At 40.5% G+C, this 23,597-nt stretch overlaps 1 protein-coding gene across 1 annotated transcript in view; it reads right to left on the bottom strand.

Moving 5' to 3' along the window:
- Nucleotides 1-23,597, bottom strand: part of WRN (WRN RecQ like helicase) — a 2,579,924-nt gene that overhangs the window by 1,438,918 nt on the left and 1,117,409 nt on the right. Inside the window, 1 exon segment of the mRNA XM_044059154.1 lies at nucleotides 15,622-15,723. Coding sequence (XP_043915089.1) covers nucleotides 15,622-15,723 — 102 coding nt within the window.

The following is a 23,597-nucleotide window of genomic DNA, read 5'->3' as shown; positions in this document are numbered from 1 at the left end:
ATTTTTTATTGGATATTTATTTTATTTATTTATTTTATATTTGTTAACTGGGGGTGTCTGACTTTGCCGAAAAGGCCCTTTTTCAGCAGAGGCCCGGGAAGAAAAGCTCCACAAAGAAAAATTACAGACACATTTAGTTATTTAGACATGATCAGTATACACTCAAATTACAGGAGACATGTTTTTACAGTGGTATGCGGCACAAACAGTTACAGTGGAGAGAACAAACAAAAAAATACTAATTTTAAAAATAAAGGTAATTAAAAGATTTGTGGTGTACAGCTGAAATTTGGAACATAAGTAGAATACATACATAGTACACAGGTACAGTACATACATTGTAGATTAGCCAGTGTTTGTGAGTAAGATTGAAAACTATTATCGAGTGCTCTAGATTTTGTATGTATGTGTTATCCGCTTTCACTAGCCTGGGGAGCAATCATGGCACTGCCAACTTTCCTTGAGATGCTGCCTGAAGAGGTCTTTAAAGGAGGCTTTGGATTATGTGTTTTGTATGCTTGTAGGGACAGAGTTCCATTTTTTAGCCACTGAACTACTATATAGTGTATCTCCAAAGCTATTGTAGCTGTTGGTGACTTCTAGTAGTAGTTTGCTTGATGATCTAAGAGTTCTTTTGGCTGAGTACTAGGTTTTTGAGGGCAGGACACTTATTGGGGAGGTAATAGATAGAATGACAGAGGCAGAGCTGATTGTAGGTTAAAAGGTTGGGCAGTTCAAGCCAGTGGAGCTGTCTCAAATCAGTACAGTGATGAGTTCTATATGAGCAATTTGCAGCAAAGCAGGCAATTCTGTTACAGCAGGCTTCCATTTTGCTTAGTTTAGTTTTGTTGAGATTAGTCAGAATAGAAGATGCATCGAGTAGGGTGGATAGAAGTTGGGAGCAAGCAATGGCTGATCTTGTGTTGTTGGTAAGAAATGGTTTGATACAGTAGAGCGACCCCAGTTTGGCATGTACTTTTTTTAATAGTTAAGTTGAGATGACTATCAAATTTTAGGTGGGAGTCTATGGTTATTCCCAATAGCTTAGCCTGTGCCACTGGAGCAATTAGAGTAGCATTAGTGGAGTAGATAGTGAATTGACTGTTAGTGTTTTTGTTAGAACTGGTTATAATCATAAGCTGAGTTTTCTTTGGATTGAGGATAAGTTAGGCTTTGGTAAGGTAGTTTTCAACGTCAGAGAATGCTAGTTGAGTTGTTTGCAGGAGGGTGGGAATGTTTTGTGCAGCACAGATTAAGGTAGTGTCACCTGCATAGTGAATTATAGATGCATGCTGAGTTGAGGTATGGAGGTCATTTGTGAAGACTATGAATAGTAGTGGTCCTAAGATAGAACCCTGTGGGGCTCCTATAGTTATGGGCAGCTGAGGAGAGATATAATTTTCCCATTTCACAGCTTGGTACCTGTCAGTTAAGTAGCTTTGGAACCAGGTAAGTGTGGAATTTGATAGATGATATTGGTTTAGTTTGTTTAGCAGGATTTGGTGCGAGACTGTGTCAAATGTCAAATATCCAAAAAAAGAGTTGACACTTGTAGTCCTTCATTTTTGAGATGGTTTACTGTGTCTGTGAAGCAGAGGAGGGCTGTAGTGGTACTATGGGCAGGTCTGAAACCATGCTAAGTAGGTGACAGGATGTTGCTGTCTAGGAGATAATTTAGCATCTGGGTATGGATGCATTTTTCTAGGATTTTGGCCAGGGGGGAGAGTAAAGCAATCGGTCTGTAGTTATTAAGTTCAGTGGAGGTCCCGCCTTTATGTATGGGTGTAACATAGGATATTTTCCAGAGTTTGGGCACATAGTTTTCAACAATTGATCTGTTTATGAGAGTGGAGACTGGGATAGCAATAGCATCTGCTGTGAGTTTCAAGAAATAGCTGGGGAGTAGGTCGGCTGCTGTTGATGAGGTTTTTAGTTTGGAGAGCATGCTTTTGATTGAAGTGGTGGAAACTGTTTTGAGGGTAAAGCTTGTATTAGTGTTATTTGTGTTGGGGGGGGGGATAGTGAGGAAGGAACTGTCCTGTGATACTAAGGATAGAATTGAGTTCACAAAGTGGGAGTTGAATTGTGTTTCGATGGGAACTTTAGTGTCAGGGTGGTTGGTTTGGGGGTAGCCTTTTGGGTGGATTTTAGTAGCTGGTTTACATTTTTCCAAAATTTTTGCGGGTTGTGTTGGTATTTAGTTTGTAATGTTGTGTAGTAGGATTTTTTGTCCAGCCTAATGCATTTTTTTGCACAGTTGCGCAGTTCTTGGTACTTAGTTAGGCTTTGTGTTTCTTTGTTTTTTTGATAGTAAAGCCAGGCAGTGTCTCTGGACTTGAGGATTTGTTTGGTTTCTTTACTGAGCCAGGGGTTTGTAGAGGTTCTAACCTTGATTTTGCGCAATGAAGCGACAGTGTCTAGGGTGTTATAGAAATGTTTTGTTGAAATATGCTACAGCCTGGTCAAGTGGGAGGGTTTTTAGGGGGGTCCAGTCACAGTTACAGAGTAAAGTGTGGAGGACCTCAGGAGAGAATTTGTTTGTGTTTCTAGTGGATATATAGTTAGTGGTTTTGCATATGCTTGTTCTACTATGTATTAAGTACATTATGTTGTGGTCACTTAAGGTGTCTGGGAGACTGCCTGTGTGAGGGTACAATGTGGGGTTGTTAGGACCCAGTCAAGGATGGATTCCCTTTTAGATTTTTTATCACATCTAGTTGGAATTTGGACTAGCTACTGGTAGGCATGGAGATTTATTAGATTACTTGGTGGTTCTGATATACAGGTGAACCAATCTAGGTCGAAGTCCCCCAGAATAAGGGTTTCTTGCGAGTATGTGGAAGAACACCAGGATAAGAAGTCTTCAAGGCTAGCAAGTGTATTACCAGGTGGAATATAGATCACAATGGTGGTGATGACCTTTTTAGGGTGAAGTTGCAGTTGTGAGATAAGTATGTCCCAATTATTGGGGGAGGGGTAGGAGTTTGGTAATTGACGGACAGTTAAGTTTGACTTGTACAGTAAGGCAGTTCCACCTCCTTTACAAAGTGGTCTGTCTTGTCTAATGATATTGTAGCCGGTAGGGAGAACTTCTGAGTTAGCTATGTTTTTATTTAGCCAGGTTTCTGTTAAAGCAACTATGTCTGGGGAGTAGTGTGCTATTGTGACCTGGAGTTTAGGTATTTTATTTTTGATACTTCTAATATTAATATTTAGCATTACAAGATGGTTGGTTTTGCTGCTGCTGTTGATTTGCCCAGGGATGAAGAAAGTGGGGATGTTTTGTCCTGACATTTGTGTTGAAGCAGTTTGAGTTGGACAGGATGGATTTGGGCCTGGGTTGGGGTGGATATCCCCACTTATGGTGAGCCTGGAGTTAAAATGGTTATAAAGATGTTGGAGTTTGGTGAGGAGTGTGAGAAAGTATTGTGTTTTTTTGGAGTAGGAATAAGAGCATATGTGTTTAGTCCTGAATTGATCCGTTATGTAGTTATTGAATAACTGTGGGCAGATATTATAATGTGTGGCGTCTGTATTCGAGAGTGCATAATGCAGTGCTGTGATACTAAGTTTAAGGATATTGCTAGAGTGATAACTTGTGGTGTTGTAAAGAATTATGAGAAGACAGACTAGACTTAGTTGCGTGATAGTCATGGTTATAAAGTTTAAGTTGTTTCTAGATGGGGGGGGGCTGAACAGGAATTATAGGGTTGCACTATATGTGGATGGGGAAGTAGTGTGGGTGATGTAAAAAATGCCTTGTGGGAAATGAGAGTGATTGGGAGTATTTTATGTGGAGCAAGTTGTTGTGGTATAATGTGATATGACTTGAGGAGCTGTGATTGGTGGAGGTGATGTGAGGGTGAGCTGTGATTACTATAAATGTAGAGGTAGTGGGGGCGGGAGGGAATAGGGGGCAGGGCAGGGGAGCGGAGAGAGCCCAAGCGTTAGCAAGGGCGAATGGAGCAGGGCAGAGCCAACCAATACAAAAGAAAATGTAAGTATTACTTTACAAATCTGAACACTTTTAAAACAAATTCCTGAGGTCTAATGGTTTACCAGCAAGCAGAATGTAATTGCGGAGGAGCACTAGTGTCCTGGTGGGAGACTAGAAATTTAAAGATGGCACCATGCTCAGCAGGACTCTAATATAGACTTTGTATTGGAGGAGGGAGATAGCACAAGGGGTGTAAACCAGGTGGAATGCAAAGAAACCAAACAGGCAATCAGTGGAAATTGGTGAAGGCCTCAGAGGGGGTAAGTAATAATTCAAACTACCTGTAAAGTGAAGGAGAGAAGAGACAGCAACGTTTATTAAGGTTGGGAGTGTGTCTTCACATTGACTTGCTGATTAGTAACCAGTTTTTGCACAGATTAGAGTAGGTCGATATAGTTCTGTGCTCTGGCTGGGCCATTCCAGTACTTTATTTTTCTAGTGAAGCCATTCTTTTGTTGATCTGGAAGTATGCTTGGGGTAGTCATACTGAAAGATGAAATTCCTTTTCATCGTCAGCTTTCTAGCAGATGCCTGAAGGTTTTGGACCAAAAGTGACTGGTATTTGGAACTGTTCATAATTCCCTCCACCTTGACTAAAGCCCCAGTTCCAGCTAAAGAAAAGCAACCCCAAAGCATGATATTGCCACCACCAAGCTTCACCGTGAGGATGGTGTTTTTTTGGTGATGCAAAGTGTTGTTTTTGCACCAAATGCACCTTTTAGAATTGTGGCCAAAAAGGTCAACCTTGGTCTTATCAGACCATAACACATTTTCCCACCTGCTTTTGGGAGACCTGATGTATTGTTTTACAAATTTTAGCTGGGCCTGGATGTTTTTCTGTGTACGAAAATACTTCTGTCTTGCAATCCTACCCTATAAGCCAAACATATGGAAAATATGGGAGATTGTTGTCACATGTAGTACACAACCAGTTGTTGTGGATTCTTTCGGCTTTTCCCAGTTAGGGGTCGCCACAGCGGAACTCCAGTCCGCTAATGATTGGCAGTAGATTTTTATGTGCCGAGTTGCTGGCCCTGACGCACAACCTTCAACAAAGGTATGCCCATTCATGCATGTCTCCACACAGAAGACTCTCTAGCTGAGAATCGAACAGGACAATGTCTTACTGTGAGGCAACAACGCTACCGCATCACCACCACCATAGTACACAACCAGTACTTGCCAGAAATTTCTGCAGCTCCTTCAGTGTTGCTGTAGGTCTCTTGGCAGCCTCCCTGACGAGTTTTCGTCTTGTCTTTTCATCAATTTTGGAGGGACGTCCAGTTATTTGCAACAACACTGTTCTCCCATATTTTCTCCACTTTTTGATGACTGTCTTCACTGTGTTTCATGGTATATCCAATGCTGTGGAAAATTTTTTGTACCCTTCTCCTGACTGATACCTTTCAACAATGAGATTCCCTCTGATGCTTTGCAAGCTCTCTGCAAAAGAATAGCTTTTGCTGTAGCAGGCAACTGAGTAAATGTCAAGAAGATCCTGCTAGGACAGCTGAACTGCAGTGTTAGGGGATTTGGTTATGATAAATGATTTTTGTAAAATTCTAATGGTGTGTAATGTTAAACTGTTAATGACCTGGCAATTTTCTGACTTATAGAAGTCTGTGAATTGTTGTTAGGTGAGAGCTAGGTGATATGGAAGATCTAACCAGCTTAATTTTCTGAGGGCTAGGCAGCGGTGTCTTCTATTGTTACAGTTTACTATAAATTTGGTTATTTTATTATAACAATGCTCAAGTTTGGACAGTTGTGAGACATGAAGGTTAGTGAAGATTGGGACAGCATGGAGGAGAGATGGTAATAAGAAAGCAGGGTCTGTACATCTTTCGGCTACGTCAGCGAGTTAAGTTTTTACTCCATATAATGCACCTAGTTTTTATGAGTTGTTTAAACCACGTGTTACATGGTGGTCAAATTACAACTAGCAACCTGTGATGACACCCAGTAATTTTGTGTGGTTTACTTGCACTATCTTTGGTGGTGTTTGTAGAAACAATAATGAATACTGACTCTTTGGCAGAGGTGTGTTTTGGGGGGAAAACAGCAGTAATCTTGTTTTTTCAGGGGAGGGATGGAAGTAGTTGTGAATTATTAACCTTGTCTCGAATTATCAACCTTCTTTCAAGTAAAAGGATTCTTGTGTAATGTCTTAGACTTTAGAAGGAGAGATAGGGCAGAGCAGATTAGGGTTGAGTCATCAGTGTATTGAACTAGGGTAGCAATTTTTGTAGCAGTGTAAAGGTCATGGATTAATATGTTGAAAATATGAGGCCTTGCATAGATCCTTGAGGGGCATCAATACATACTGGCAGAAAAGTCACGTACATTGCAAAACAAGTTACATAGCTACACTTAGCTTTGTGCTGTATCACTAACTCCCACAAAACTTACAATATGTGCCAAATACCCTGTCAGCAAAACACAGATGTCTATTCCACAGGTACAACGACCACACTGAATTGTCTTCTTAAAATATATAACAATTAATTATAAAAAATCGTTACGTGCTGTATGAGAGTTCTTTAAATGGAAACAAGGAAATACTACTGAAAACCCTACAAATGACACTCCCTTCAAAACAAAAGTACAAACATTCCATCCAAGATTAATGCAAAACAGGGTATTAGTGTAATTATCGCCCAATGGCAAAAAGTATAGAACAGCCTTAATGCAACACAGAAACTGGTAATGAAGGTTCACAATGAAGTACTGAGCCACTGTTTTGTAGCCCATTAATGTTTAATACTAGTGTTCTTCTAAATGTTGAGAGAGAGCATTCACAATACAGTAAAATTCAAAATGGTTTCTCAGCTATTAAAACAAAGCAAAAATAGCCACTCAAGCTAGTACTAGACAAGACCCAGCTAAAATTGCAGTGCTGGGTTCCTGCATTTGTTAAGCTGTGCAACCACTTAATTCTAAGACTCAAAACACACAAAAAAATTGAAAAACAAAACCGTGCTTAAAAAACTAACTACAGACAACATGCCATCTCTAACTTTGAAAACTGCATACATGTCAGAAACGCTTCATTCTGTTAACTGGTACCACGTTATGCACCTTAACACATTACTCTACTTTTTTGTATAAGTAAGTGAACAGGACTTAGGTCATATTTCAGCTACAACAGAGTCACACACAATAACAGCGGAGTACAATAGTGAATGGAAAAAAAATATATGTACTTACAATAATAACAGATCCATATAGTCTCTTTCCACCTGGTTCAACCTGTGTTCTTGGATCCAATACCGGCCATATTCCAAAGACTTCAGCTCACAAAACTCTACCTCTTCTACCCATAATGCCCCACTCAACTAAGATTACTTCAGATTGAGTTTGCACCTCTCTGCAGAAGCTTATATCACTCAGTCCCAAACAAGAAATAGTAAGGACCCCAAAAGAGAAAATTAAGCTCCCTGACTCTGTCATTCTGTGAGAAACTCGCCACAATGATGGGTGGAGGAGGGAGGAAAAGTTGACTCAGATGGAAAGAGATGAACCAGACTTACCATTATGTTATGCACATACCTTTCATATCTGATGTTGTCTTTTCTGTCTGAAATCAACCTGTGGGACAAAATCCCAACCCATGTAAAACCTTAGGGAGGTCTTACAAAAGGATATTGAGCAATATGGTGGAACCAAAAGAAGCACTGGACATTGAATGTCCAATTTGTGGTGGGACACAAATGAGCGAGGACTCATCCCAGCAACAGCAGCTGCACAATCCTCATCCAAAGCAGCTTTGGAGAAAATGTTGTAAATGTAGCCATAGCTCAAGCAGCATGACCATTCAGTTTACGATGCAAGAGCTTTCCTTTCAAACTATACCCAAAGAGTGTACAATCAGACAGCTACTTAAAGAGAATAAACTTAGACACTGGCAAACCCAACCAAGCTTTTGCAAGGGAAAAAATAACAGTTTAGACTTTCTAAAAGAGTTGGTTCTGTCCAACTGAAACCTCAACTGTCTGTGGACATCCAAGACAATGCAGTAAATATTCCCCTTTGTTGGAAAATTTAGGAAAGAACACTAACAAGTGAATGTACTAATTCAAATTGTTCTCCATAGTCACCTCTGGCAAAAGGTAGGATCTGTGTGGACAGACACCCTTGTCTTTATGAAAAAACAAACACTGAGGTACCAAAGAGGGGGCCAGCAGTTCTGACACATGCTTAGCAGAAGCAACAACTTCTAAGAATAAAGTTTTCCAACACAATAACTTCAAGTCAGCCACATCAGAAGGCTCAAATGGAGATGCAGTCAGCACCTGAAGGATGAATAGTAAATCCCACAGTGTGACAGGGTCCCAGACGAGAGGATGCAACAAAAAAAGAATTCTTGAGAAAGGCCTTTGAAATTTTGAGAGCAGCCAATGTCATATTATTATTCCTACCAAAACTGAATGAAAATATTTCGAAAAATGAAATTTTGAAATAGCTGCCAATTGTACCTTAACAGTAGAATAGCTGGATCCTGAGTTAAACAAGTCCTAGAGGAAATCCAGGATCACCTCCAAAGGGACTGAAAAGGGATCCAAACCATAACAGTTAGCCCAACAAGCAAAACATTTCCACTTACTAGCATATCCCCTATGCGTAGGCATTTTTTGAAAAGACGACGAACTATGCACCACTCATTCTGTAAGTTTGGGATTTCTGGCCATCAAGGAAATTGAAAAAATCATGCAGTTAACCTAAATGCCCGAAGGTTAAGTGGATCCAGATACACAGGGTGAGAAATCAGACCTAGAATGGGATCCAGGACTCAAGGAGGGTACCTCAGAAGAGGCCAAAGAAAAGGGAACTGCACCTGATGAGGCCAAAAGGGGGCAATGAGGTTTACAGCCACACTGAAATGAGCTGGATAAACTATTAAGAGCAGGGTCAGAGGATAAAAGTACAGTTTTGTACCTACCATAAATGTAGATGTTCGAAGATCCACATTGCTGCAGTCCTGACACTTGGGTAGTCCGCTGTCCCAGTCGGCCCGAATACCAAAGTATAAGGCTGACGTCGGTCAAGGCGCATTAGTCTGACGTCAGGACGTCAGGGTACAAATGCGCATGACCGACGTCATTTCCTCAGTCTTTTCTTGCCCCAGATGTCAGAAGACCCTAAAAGATAAGGCCAAACCAAAAACAACAACACACCAAACACCCTGTACAAAATATATATAAAATAGATACAAAGCCAGAAAGGTACAACCCCAGCCACACAATCACCCCTACACACAGAGGGAAGGAGGGAGGTAAATTGGACTGCAGCAATGTGGATCTTGAACATCTACATTTATGGTAGGTACAAAACTGTACTATGTTCTTCATCTCACATTGCTGCAGTCCTGACACTTGGGTAGAATCCCAAAGCAGAGGTAAGGGAGGATGGCAAATCACAAAGAAGCAGGAGCTGACAACATGCCCTGTAAAATAGCAGTGGCAAAACCAGCCCTAGATTTAGAGTAGAGAGGAAGGTGGTAATGCTTAGAGAAAGTATGCACTGAACTCCAAGTAGCTGCCTCCAAAATATCCTTAGTTGCCACCCCCCTTAGGAATGCTGTTGAAGTGGCAGTAGCCCTAGTGGAATGAGGCCTAATCCCAGCTGGAATCTCCTTGCCATGATGGGAGTAACAGAAAGTAATGCAAAACCCAATCCACTTAGAAATAGTTTGTTTTGACACAGGCTTACCCTGAGAACTCAAAGCAAATGAAACAAACAACTGCTGAGACTGCCTAAAATCCTTAGTCCTGCTTAAATAATAACGTAATTGCCTGTGTACATCTAAAGTGTGCAAAATCTTTTCCCCCTTATTTTGGGGATTTGCATAAAAGGTAGGCAAATGAATAGTTTGGTTTAAAGCCACACTAGAAACCACTTTAGGCATAAAGGAAGGATTAGTGCGTAAAGATACCCTATCCTTATGAAAAATCAGGAAAGGCTCAACCGCCATAAGGGCCTGCAATTCAGACACCCTTCTTGCAGAGGTAATGGCTAACAGAAAGCAGTCTTCCATGACAAATATTTCAATTCAGCAGTAGCTGCAGGCTCAAAAGGTTGTAGAGTGAGTTTCTCCAACACAAAATTGAGGTCCCAAGCAGGAGTAGGAGCTCGGGGTCTTATATTCTTTGCCCCTCTAAGAAATTGCTTGAACAAAGGATGAGAAAACAATGGTGGGTCACAATCATAGTGAGCTGAAATTGCTGCAGCATGAATCTTAATGGAAGAGAAAGACAAACCTTTGTCCAATAACTCAGTAAGATATTGAAGAGCCACACTCAAATTTGGCTCAGAAACATCCAAATCCTTTGCTGCACTCCAAAATGAAAATCTCTTCCATTTTCCTGCGTACACTTTCCTTGTACTAGGTCTTCTGGCTTCCATAATCACATTCAAAACTTGTTGAGGAAGCTGAGACCTGCTAAGGTTCAAAACAGAATATGCCAGGCTGTTAGATGAAGAGAGTGAAGCTTGACATTGAGTAGATGCCCGTCCTTCTGAGACAATAGGTGTGGAATCAAAGGTAAGGGCCATGGAGGCTTCCTTACCAGACTCCTCAGCAATGGGTACCAGTGCTGCCGAGGCTAATCTGGAGCTATTAAAATCATCCTTGGCTTGTCTTGTCTGACCTTTAGAAGTACCTTTGGGAGGAGAGGCAGAGGTGGAAAGGCATATACATGAAGATTTTCCCAACTGAAAGAAAGAGCATCCACTTTCCAGGCTGTGTGATGAAACCTTTTTCGTGCAAAACTTTGGCAGCTGGTGGTTTAGTGGAGAAGCGAACAGATCTATGTCTGGAGTTCCCCATGACACTGTCAATGTCTGAAATACATGAAGATCCAGTTTCCACTCGTGGGGATCCATGATTTGCCTGCTTAACACATCTGCTAAGGAGTTCTGTTCTCCTGGCAGAAACCTTGCTTGAAGATTCAGTTGCAAGCTTAACGCAGTCTCCCACAAAATCATTGCTTGCCTGCATAGAGGATAAGAATGTGTTCCCCCTTGTTTGTTGATGTACCACATGACAGTTGTGTTGTCTGTTAGAATCAACACCTGCCCTGGAAGAAGTAAATCCTTGAAAGCCAGTAATGCAAACTGGACTGCTAACATCTCCTTCATGTTGATATGTAGATGCTGCAGTCTGGCAGGCCACTTGTCTTGTATCCACTTTCCATTCAGATGAGCTCCCCAAGCTGTGTCTGAGGCATCTGTCATTAGAATCTGACTCGCCTCTGGCTGGGTCACAGAGAGTCCCTTGTTTAGGTGACATTCCTGAGCCCACCACAAAAATTCCTTCTGAATGCAAGGAATTATTTGAATGACAGTGTCCAAATCCTGGCAGTGCTGTGTCCATACATTTTTGAGATACCATTGCAGCTTCCTCATATGCAGTTTGGCATTGGGAAGCACCAGAATACAAGATGCCATGAACCCTAAGGCTTGAAGGACTGTCCTTGCAGTCAGCCCGGACTGATGAGATAGTTGATGGAAGTAAAGAGAAAGATTCTTTTGTTTGTCCGGGGTTAAAAAGGCCATCTGGGTTGCTGTATTCAGTCTCACACCCAGAAAGCACATGTCTTGAGAGGGTACTAGACTGGACTTTATTTCGTTCACAGAATACCCTAGGCATCTTAGCACTGCTATCACATATTCCAAATGCTGAAGAAGAACGTCCCTTCCTTGAGCCAGAATTAGGCAATCGTCCAAATAAGGATAGATTTGTATTCCTTTTAGCCTGAAGAAAGCTATCACTGGAGCCAGAACCTTTGTGAATACTCTGGGCAGTAGATAAGCCAAAGGGCAATGCAGAGAATTGATAATGAGAATTCCCAGCTCAGCAGATACTTCCTGCAAATTAGTCTGATAGGAACATGAAGGTAAGCTTCCTTGAGATCCAAAGTTACCATCCAGTGATCTTTGCCCAGCAGAGGTAAAAGCTGTTGTAACGTCAACATTTTGAACTTGGGAATGTCCAGATAAGTGTTGAGGATAGATAGATCCAAAATTGGTCTCCACGTGTTCCCCTTTTTTGGTACTAGGAACAGGCGAGAATAAAATCCTAGGCCCCTTTCTGGCACAGGAACCGGCTGAATGGCCCCTATTTGGAGTAACAGAGAAATTTGCTTGTGAGCCTCTTTCCTTTGTTGAGGAGGAATGTCTGGCATGCCCTTGAAAGGAGGCAAGGTATGGAAATAAAACCTGTAACCTTGGTGAATGATATCCAATACCCATCTGTCTTGGGTAATTAAACTCCAGTTTTCTTTGAAAAGTGCCAACCTTCCTCCCAAAGGTGCTGCCAGGCAGAAGATTCTGGCAGCTGAAAAGGCAGGTCATTGGGTCTGTTTACGAAAGGACTGACCCCTGCCCTCACCAGAAGACTGAGCAGGTGAACTCCCTGTTCTAGGCCTAAAAGAACCTTGAGCTCTGCCCCTACCACGTCTAGACCTACCCCTAGACTGGGAATCATAAGCAGGATATGTCCACCCCTTGGTAGGCCAATTTCTACTAAACTTGGAGGCTGAACCTGCAAAATCTTTAACAGTCTGCATAGACTTAGCCTTGTCTTCCATTTTCTTTAGAACTGCTTCCACAGGCGAACCAAACAACACATCAGATTGTAAAGGAGCATCTAAAATCCTTGTCTTCACATGCTCAGCTAAATTCTGATCCCTCAGCCAGGCGTGCCTGCGAAGAACCGAACCAGTGGCAGCCACCCTCGAAGAGGCCTGCACAGCATCAAAACCACATTGCAAAGAATGCTTACCCACCTGTTCAGAAACATGAACTAAATCCTGCAACTCTTTACACTCAATACCTTCCGCCAAAGCATCTACCTTAGACTTCAATTGTGAAAGGAGATAATTTTGGTATTTCAACATATGAAACTGGCAATTCAAAGCTCTCATGGCCAAAGTGGAAGAAGTATACACTTTCTTTCCCCATCTATCCAAAGCCCTTGCCTCTTTATCTGGAGGAACAGGATTTTTAACAACAGAAGCCTTAACACCTTTAGGCCCCTGTGAAACAGTTTCTGGGTCTGCCCTAGGACTCTTAAAAGATACTTATGAGCTTCAGGCACCCTATAATATCTATCCGGTTTAACTGGAGCAGGAGGCAAAGAATCAGGGTTCAGAGAAGCCTCTGCAAAAGCATCCTCCACCACATCTAGAACAGGAGGTATAGCTAAAGGCCTATGCTGGGGTAGAAACAAAAATTCCCTCAGCCTTTTCCTGGAATCAGAGAAATCCTGACCTTCTCATTTAAAATGCTCCCTCATGGAATGAAGAGTCTCTGAAAATGAAAAATCCTCAGGGGGAGAAGCAGAAGGAGTAGAATCATCTACATCAGAATCAGAGTAAGGGGAATACTCCTGCAAGTCTTCAGCCTAAGACTCAGAAGCATCCGAACACTGCTCAAAACTCCCAAGCTCAGGTTCCACCCTAGGCCTCTTATCAGGAGGGGGCATAGAACCTCTAATCATTGTAATCAAATCTTCTGCCATTTTAAGCATATGCTTCTTAGGTACAGACCCTGAAGAACTAGGGGTAACACCTGAAACAAAACCTGGCCTGCCCCTGGGAGAAGCCTTGGAAACAGCAGGGAGGGCCTAACCACCTTAGGAAGGGAGGGAAGAACAGCTACCTGAGAAGCCCCTTCCGCCTGGCCTACCTCCTGAGAGGTCACATCTTGCAGCAATAAAGTCTCTCCCTGGGATTCCAAAGAAATTTCTGGCTGAACCTCTGGCTCCACCGAGCCCTCTAAAGAACCGACGTCTTCTTCCAACCTAGGCTTTGCTGTTTTGTCCTTGCGCTTTTTGATGAAGCGGGCGCCGGAGCATCCGGCGGCATTTTATAATTACACGCTTCCCAAAACTAACCTGGCACAATCTAATCTTCTCTTTATAGTGCGTTTGTTAAATCTAGCACAAGAGCGACAGCCAACCACGTCGTGCTCAGGCCCTAAGCAAGGTATACACAAGGTATGGTAATCCCTATGAGGTATCTGTTTCCCACAAGAAATACAGTTATTCACTTTTTCTGACATCCGGTAAAATACTGAGGCAAGAAAAAACCAAAATATTCCCCAACGAGGTACTTAGCCAACTTGGATTCGGTCTGAAACTCCGACTTCGGAAAATCTCAGAACGCCAACCTGCACTTGCAAAACTGCTTCTGCATCGGACCATGCGGCAAAAAAGACTGAGGAAATGACGTCGGTCATGCGCATTTGTACCCTGACGTCCTGACGTCAGACTAATGCGCCTTGACCGACGTCAGCCTTATACTTTGGTATTCGGGCCGACTGGGACAGCGGACTACCCAAGTGTCAGGACTGCAGCAATGTGAGATGAAGAACATCATACAGGAGACCAGGGGGACCAACCATACAGAAAAGTATCTGTGACTATCTGGGGAGGGAAAATAAAGCTAAATAGCTGCTGCACTTAGTGTTGGAAAGAGGAAGTAAAATGGTCAGAACACTGAGTGCCCCAGCACTGAAAAGTCTGAGTAGCAACTCTCAGATTCAGTGACTACTCTAGTGGAAAAAGAAAGTTCCTGCTCAGACTCTCTGCCAATATGCTGCATTATCCCAGGATGTGTGTTGAACAAAAACAGTTGAGAGGAAATCATCCATTGCCAGACCCTCATGGTCACCTGACAAAAAAACAGGAATGGGCTCTCACCTGTTTCCTCAGATACCAGATGACAGACATGTTGTAGGTCTAAACCAAGATCATACCCTTGGGAAGACTTACCTGAAAGGCCTGCAATCTAAGTAGGACTGCTCTCATCTTCATGACATTGATGTGAAGATGTGCGTGATAAAGCCCTTACAGACGGAGCATGGAGACTTGAGGTGAGCTGCCCAAAGACAATATACCCACCTGCCTATGGGCATCCTGAGAAGGGAGCTTGTGATCTCAAGCTACACACTTTACAACCCTCTTCCATACTGTTAAGCAAAAAGAACCCTTAACACCCAAGACACAGCAAACAAACACTAAAACATTCTAACCATACTAGGGGTGAAAAACCCACTAACAAGACCACCACAACCTATGCTACCTAGCTATTAAAAACTATACCAGCAACCGACTAGAAAAATACAAACACAAGGGTAGAGGAGAAGGAAACAAGCCAAACTACACTCCAAAAACCTCACAAAGGATACACACTCATGGAACTAATGACCAAGCTGCTGTCCAGGAATGGCAGCAAATGAGCTCTAAGGTAATCTTAGTTGAGCAGGGGGATTGTGGGTAAAGGAGGTGGATTTCGGCAGGCTGCAATCTTTGGAATATGGATGGTATTGGAGCCAGGTCAGATCCAATAACCCACAGGTTGCATCCAGACAAAAAAAGTAGGCATTGAACCAATCAAATTTAAATGTCTACACTCAGGCAAAATCAACTGCCAGTTCAGCACATATATTTACATTATATGCAGTACCCATAACAAGAGACTAACAATTTGTGATTACAATAGATGATTTATTACACCTGTCCAAGAAACATCTGAAGAACAACACATCACAGAACTTAGAAAGCAAATAAGGCTGAACACAAGATCTCTATGAACTGTAACCCAAGAATATAAATTTCTTACTTTCGTCTGCATCTTGATGAGCCAAGATACTGCTCCATCTTTCTCATCATCTTTAATTTGTACTCACGGAATGCTTCTTTCTTAATTTCATTCAGCAAAAACCTAAAAAAACAGGAGATCACAGTCAAAAATAGCCACCAAACATCTGCAAGAAAAAAAACTATGAAGACAAAATGTTCAGAATGGGCATATTCATCACATCATTAGGTCTTTAAGAGAACTTTCTACAGACAGGATACTGTCTACACCTTCAGATACTGATCTACGTAGCCATTAAAACCTTAGTAAACACATTATTCTACCCTTCTGATGAAGAATCATTACTATTGCATGTAAGATGAAGTGCTCTCTAACTACCACAAAGAAATGGTTCAGAGCACGATCAAATCAAAAGTTACACATAAAAGAGAAACACAACAAAATAGCATTAAAGTAAATCTTTTACTTTTCTTCTGCTTTCTGGCTATGTAGATATCCTGAAAGTGGGTAATAAAGCAGTGCAGAAAAAAGGGATGGAGGCTCAGGACATAATACCCAGAGCAGACAGCGCTCTCATCAATTTATTAATATAGCAAGCATTCATATAAATGTAGAGTATTTATTATAAGATGAAATGCCCTCTGCACTGGGTTTACATGAAAATCCCAGCCAGTTAAAAAAACAAGAAATGTTAACAAGGCCAAAGAAACACAAACTACAATCTGGCAAACTGGGTGACAGATGATTTTTAAGGCCCTTGTTCAAAAAGGGAATTGTTTACGATTGGGAAAGTATGCAAGCAGCCTCCAATACATATTCACAGAAAGGTCAGCAGGAAGGATATAGACTGCTGGAGAACTGGGGCCTAGGAAAGCACCTTGTCATCTTTAATACAGGAGGATTCCTCCTGGACTTAATCAAAGGATACAACAATCTAAACACAGGGACCGCAGAACCAGAATCACTATGGGCCTCTCCAAATAAAACTTCAACAAAAGATGAGGGAGCAGAGAAATGTAAAGAAGAAACACGTGCACATAAATATTTCTTCACAAATAAATGAGAAAATATGCACAACCCATTTGTCTTAGTCCAATAAAGGAAGGGTAGGACTAGGAAGACTTCATTCTGAATAACAAAGAGACCTTCAGTCACACTCAGTGACCCAGCAAAATCTATATCACTTTGACAAAGCCACAGATCAAATGCTGGACACAGGCTTCAATGGAATACACTGCTGGATGTTAATAATTATTGAGATGTGTATGTCCACTAAAGGAATACGGTAAAGACTTCATTCCCAGACCATAATGACCACCCTACATCAATTCAAACACAATCTTACCAAAAGACCTGCTGCAAATGGTTAAGTGGGATGACTTTCTCGGCAGAGCTGAAATTTTGCAGGGTGTAGAATAAAAGTATATGTATATGCACACATGTACATACACACACACACACACACATATATATATATATATATATATATATATATATATATATATATATATACACACACACACACACACACAGAGGAGACACACACACAAATATATACAAATAGATATAAAGACGCACACTAATATGACCATACAACCTTAAACTGTGGAATAATATTGGTGCAATTCCCCACCATCACCAAAAAAAAAAAAGTCTGTACTGGAGGTCAATTTTTTTTTTTTTTAAGAGTGGGGAGAGACAAGGGACGATCTAGGGAGTGATTTGACCACATCTGGGAGTGACTGCAATACAATAAGACCAGGATAAAATTGAATAAGTCCACTGAAAAACAATGTGTTGAACTCTCATATTCAGCCTGGTGAATGGACAATATACATGGTTGCTACCATGAGATACAGACGATGTGAAAAAAAATGACAACCTTTCGACTTTACAATGTTTAGCTGTCCAAATAACAACAGGCAGCAATTCCTGGATTAGCTCTGACAGATTAAATGTCCTAAAGTGCTTAAAATTCAGAACAGATTCAAACAAGAATATGATCTGAAGTGGGTTGAAGGGCAACATATTCAGACCACCAGAGGTGCCCAAGGACTGCAGCCGAGTCAAGGTACACAAAGAGGACCAAGGCTAACAAAGCATAGAAAAGTAGCAGTAAATCATATAATATAAATAACAAAATATTGTGGATATGGATAGCAACATACAAGCAGTGAAAATATTTTAGTCCCTTTGGTTTTATACACAGGTACGGCATGCTTTTCTCAGCCACAGAAGTTGTAGACAGTAATTAAAGATTTGAAAGATTTTATTGGGGAGAGTTACAAATGGGATCCTTCCAACTGAGCAAGAAGGTTTGTGATTGCCTGACTTGAAGGGAAATATTTTAGAGCTACACAGTTAATGCTCAAACACAACACAAACAAAGTTATAATTCAAAGTGAAAAGGAATGATATGATGATGAAGCTGGGGGAATTTCAAGAAATAAGGAGAGAATGGGATTTTGGATGCAGATCTTTAAGAATAAAAACAGTCATTCAGAATATTATACTCCAAGTAGCAGAAAGTACTCCAAGAACTATGCCAACATGAGAATGGAGAAAGGAGATTCTGCTGATAGGGATGACTGCAATTAGGGGTACAGAGAATAGACAAGAGGGGGCTGGAATTTATTGGAGAAAACTAGAAGAGAATGTAAGGTATCGGGAACAAATAACTAGACAGGGAAAAGTAATAAAGTGGGAAAAGGTCAAGAAGAAATTTGGACTGCTGACTAGAGACTGCCTTCCCTATCAGTGATTGCTATCAGAGTATAGGCAAACAAAAAGGGATAGGTGAATCTTAAGTGAAAGACCTGCTCTGGTACAGTTTTTAGTTGAATCTAGAACAGAAGTTGCTGATAAAAAAGGGATAAATCGTAGGGTATATAAAATATTGCATAACTACAGGCATCTGTGACGCCCCTGCACTGGCCCAGTAATCAAGGAGCTTCAATCCTCACCATTAACACCAGTGAGGGATGTGCACATTGGGAGGATGACAAGTACACACACAGTAAAGTACAAATTCCCTTAACAGCACAAAGAGATCACAGTCAGTCTGGGGTTGGTTTATCTCTATCCATATACCAAATAAGCACAGCTATAGGGTTAAGATTTCAGCTGAGTGGTCAAGCCAAAACCTCCAGCACCCTCTCTGTCCAACCAGTGCTTCATGTCCCTGCCCAAGTAGCTGACACACACACTTTGAGATTTGATTTATATACAAACACACAGACACTTCTGGGGAAGGCTGCCACTAGTTTACTAGTTATGCCCCCTTCTGCCCAGAATATAAGGTTGTACCAGCTGCCACCAACCACTCTTACTTATCAGCTACTATAAGGCTGTTCCCAAAGGGTGACCAATTCTACTGTGTAATGTTACTATTATCCAATCAGTAAGTGTGACCAAGGCCAAGGCTATTTAAGAGTCATCTGTACAGTGTCACCAAACATATATGCAAGTACTCTCAGAGCTTAAATATCTCTACACAATCCAGCCACAATTGAAAGGTTTAAATATAGTTAATAATAATTAATAAAAGAAGAAAACAATACTCAATAACAGCACAGTGACAGAGTTCAGAATCACAGGAAATATTTTAAAACATTGCAGAACAGTCTCACAAATACAGAAAACATCTAAACTAATCTTACTAAGTTCCTATCTATCTCTAAGAGAAACCACTGTAATCTAAGTCTTACTAATAGAGCAACACGTAGGCAAAGTGCTGGGTGAATGTTTCTATGTTCAAAGACAAATACAAAATACAAGGACCCCCTCTCTGAGGTAATTCTTAAATTACTATCAAACATTTCTGCTGGGTTATCTCAGATTACATCATTCTTTGGCACCTCTGTGTCAAAAATACTTCTCTCTCAGAAGCTTGCCTGGAACTGGAAGTTGTAAAGCAGTTACACACTTGTACCTTTGAAACCTGTAATTATTTCTGTTTCCAGACAGCAGAAAGAATTTCTAGCTGTAGACATTCTGTCTCCTAGCTGAGGTAAACACCATCGTAAACAATTCACTTATTTTCTTACAGACTGCAAGTTCACTCTGTTCTTTTCCATTAGGGTACACTATCTTTATATTCTTGAAGTTTTCTTACATTTGTAGGACAAGCGTACAAATCATATTACTATTCACAAATGACAGAATTATTTACAAAATTCCAGCTAGCTGGGCTGGCAGCCTTCACAGCATCAATCAAAGGAGGAAAGAAAAGACTAGGAACAGAGGTTGGATAAGTGATTCACAAGAATACAATGGGAGGACATATGTACAGTTCCCAAATATGCAACAAAGTCTAGAAGACAGGATTTTTGGATGAAAATATTTGCATGGGTATTTTTACACCCTAAGCAGACTATTTCCTTAGGTAGACGGCAAGTGTTGCAGGTATGATAGTGAAGAAAGTAGTAACTGGGAAATGCATGTTTTGAGAGTGTAATGAATTGGCAGATTTTAAAAATTCCCTACATAGTACTCTTGCTAGAAATATTAGGTGAGCTGGGATACAAGATCTGAACTGCCTAGACATAGTAAGGCCTTGGTAAGTTTAATTCTGGTGGATGTCAAACAAAACACATGAAAAAATGGAAATTAAAGTCTGCAACAACTGCATTTGAAATTGTGAATATTTTAGCACAGATAAAAGGACTGGAAGTGCAATCTTTAGAAAAGGGTAGGAGAAAATGACATAGCAAAAATTGTAAATTTTGGGAATGGTACATGCAGAATAATGTTTTGGAGGAGGAATGAGGTTTAAGGAAAGGCAGGAATTGAACAATTCATGTAATGCTGGATTGATGATAATTGTACAAATGAAAGTATGTGTTTCATAACATCTGTAACTGTGAACATGTTTTGTTTTCTTGCATATAACTGTATGTTTGCCTATGTCTTAAGTGATAATTCAATAAACATATTAAAAAAAAGAACAGGAAAAGGGGGTCTTTAAAAGGGGAAGGAGCGGGTTACATAGAAATAAATGGAAATTGTGGGATCAATACAGGAGGAGGAATCAGAATTAAGGGAAGGCAAGAATTGATCAAATTATGTGCATGACACTAAAAGGAAAGCAAATGTGTGACGTATAATTATGTAAAAGGAAAAAAAATGTAATTTTTTTTTCCATATGTGAAAAACAGTGTGCATGATTTCAGAAAACATTAACTTTTAGCCTTAAAAAGTGATCTAGCTTCTATTGCCGAACCCTGTAGTCAGCTCGTCTCCATGAAAACAAACGTAAAGCTGCCCTCAGCTGCATATTTAAACTCACACTGAACATTTGCTAAAGAAAAACTTTTCATTACTTCAGTGTTTTCTTATTTACTTGCCTACAGAAAAAAAAAATTTAGATTTAGCTAAGAGCCTTAATCCAATCACCTATGCAACAGTAAAAGAAAGCATACCAACTCCACAAATTATAATCTCTGCACTTTTACACCCTATCCCCCACCTCAACAATCCAAGATTACAGCATATTAACTTAAATATGCATTTCTCCATCTTTCCTTCCCTTTTTAAATTGTAATGCCTACATTTCTTGAAACTAAAAAAAAAAAAAATGAAAAAGGGCACTTGCTTTCTTTAGCATTTTTATCATGCACAAGAAATGAAAATGCATTACTATACATGTAGTTATTTTATATCATGAAATGTTTTTTATATCATAAAATGTTTTATACAGCTGCTGTTGAGAACAAAAAAATGTTTTACTTAGTTACTTTTTCTTTTCCCTTCCTTTCAGTGTCCTTACAAACATTAACGACGCAAAGTGGGATATATGCTTTTCAGTCCCCCCCCCAAGTTTAAAAATTCAATACAAGTCCAATCTTTCCACTTTTTCTTGTAAAACCATATTTCACAAATGTGATTGATGGTTTATAATCTCACACATTTTTCACTAATTTCAGTGTTGCTGCCCTTCCTGTTCATTTCTGTCTCCCAACCCCAGACTCTGGTTCAATTCCAAGGTACTCCTGATTCTTCAAGTCAATGCCTGTGCATTTCTCTCTCTCTCTCAAGCATTTTCCTTTGGAACAATGAAAAACATTTCACTGGCAGTCTCTCTCTCTATGAGCTTTATTATCAGAAGAATGAGAACCAGTCTCTCCTTCTGTTTGTTAGCTTAATTTTTGTTGGACAAACTTTTGCATTTCCTCCTAAGTCTGCTCTGCATCAAAAATGACTTTGATATTTCAAGAAAAACATTCTTAAGAAAGCTGGATACAGCAGCTTCAACCAGACCTGCCTCTAGACGTCCCCTGATTGCTGGGATAAATTTGCTTCTCTTCTGCCTGTTTTACAGTGAATAATCATTTTCCACAAATACTCTGTTGTCTCCAGTTAATACGTTGCCCTTCTGTCACAGTTTTGTCACGATCAGCTATTTTTGCTGGCATTTTTGCATCTTCGTTAATACAGGTCTTGCTTGCTTTCTCATAGCCAGGTTTGGGGCATACATACAATATGCCCTTTCAACTAACAAATCCTGCTGTGGAATACCAGTCAAGTTTTTTAAATGTGCTTTCATAAAATTAATACAGTTTTGTTCCTTCCAGTTTCTCTGGCACAGCAGAAAATCTCAAGTTTTCCCTGTGTGCTCTGTGCTCTAACTGTACCATTTTTTGAAACATCTCTTCTTGAGTACCCTCATACTCAGCTAGGTTTTTCTTCATTTCAACCTCTGATTTTTGCAATTTTATCAGTTTATCTGATTAAATGTTTAAGGCTTCTTCCATTTGTCCTGCTTTTTATTTAAGTTGAGATACTCCTTCAATGCTTCATTTATTTTAATCAGCTCTGAGCATATTAGACTTATTTCTTTCCTCTAAATTACTGGAAGCCATGTCTTGGCCCAAAGCTGGAGCTTGAACTGCTTTTTGTTGAATAGCTGCAATATTCTTTAGTCAGTATGTTTTCTCTTCACCTTTTCTAGTTGATTTTCTTTCAGGTTCTCCAAGTTTCTTCTTTACTGGTATCCAGGTATTGTAGTTACTAGTGAGTAACTGAATTTACTAAAACTGACAGAGTTTACTGGTCATTATTTCTCAGTTTCTTTTTTTCACACTGGGAGAGCTGAAATTAAGCTGTTGATCAGTGTGCAGCCATCTTGAAAGTCAACAGTGGAACTACCTTTGATCAAATTCCCACACCACAAGGCCAAAGTTCCCACAGCTGACCGGCAAGCTGGTCCAATCACACATATATATGGCTGCCATAATAGACGACCTTACCAAAATGAGCAACCGACCAGTCAGTATTACATGACCATCTTGTCATCCACCCAGTAAAGATAAAACCCAGGATCTGGAGTACCCAGAACCACATGAAATAATTGATTCCAGCAGCTATTTTGTCCCCTGGAGAACAACATTCCATATAAATGCAAGCAGTGACCTGACAGCAGTTCTCACATTCCTGTACTTCAACAAGGCTAGCACAGAGAACTAATTTTGTACTTGGAATATGAATCTGTAAATACGACAATATACAATTACAAGAAACAGCCTGATTCAGCACTGGGCGACATAGGCAGCCACCTAGGTCCCCAGTGGCTTCGGGGGCCCACTCTGGCCACGAGGCTTCAACATTAAATTAAATAAACACACACACACATTTCTTAACACGTGGTGGTGGCATCTTCTCTTCTAAGGAGGGCCATGCATGAATTGCACGCATGCAAACACAGATGTAAACCCATTCCACACTTGTGCAGAATTTACACTGGCCATTCCATTTATAGAGAAGGTAAGCATGTGTGCGAGTGCATGTGTGCATATATAAGTTTAAACTAGTGGCTCCAATATTTCTGCATGCGAAATGTGTATGCATATGTATGTGTGCATGTGTATGTAATTTAACAACCAGAAATAAAGTGGATAATGTGCTCAAAAACACAACCAATAAACCACAGCAAAAGCACACTCGAGGGCCAATCAACAAGTCCAAACATAGTTTATTAAATAAATTAATGCTTAATGTTA

This window comes from Protopterus annectens, chromosome 17.part0 (genome assembly GCF_019279795.1).
Source record: "Protopterus annectens isolate FY-2018-M chromosome 17.part0, PAN1.0, whole genome shotgun sequence".
NCBI lineage: Eukaryota > Metazoa > Chordata > Ceratodontiformes > Protopteridae > Protopterus > Protopterus annectens.
The sequence above is the reverse complement of the archived record's forward strand: the minus strand, read 5'-3'. Positions and strand labels throughout refer to the sequence as shown.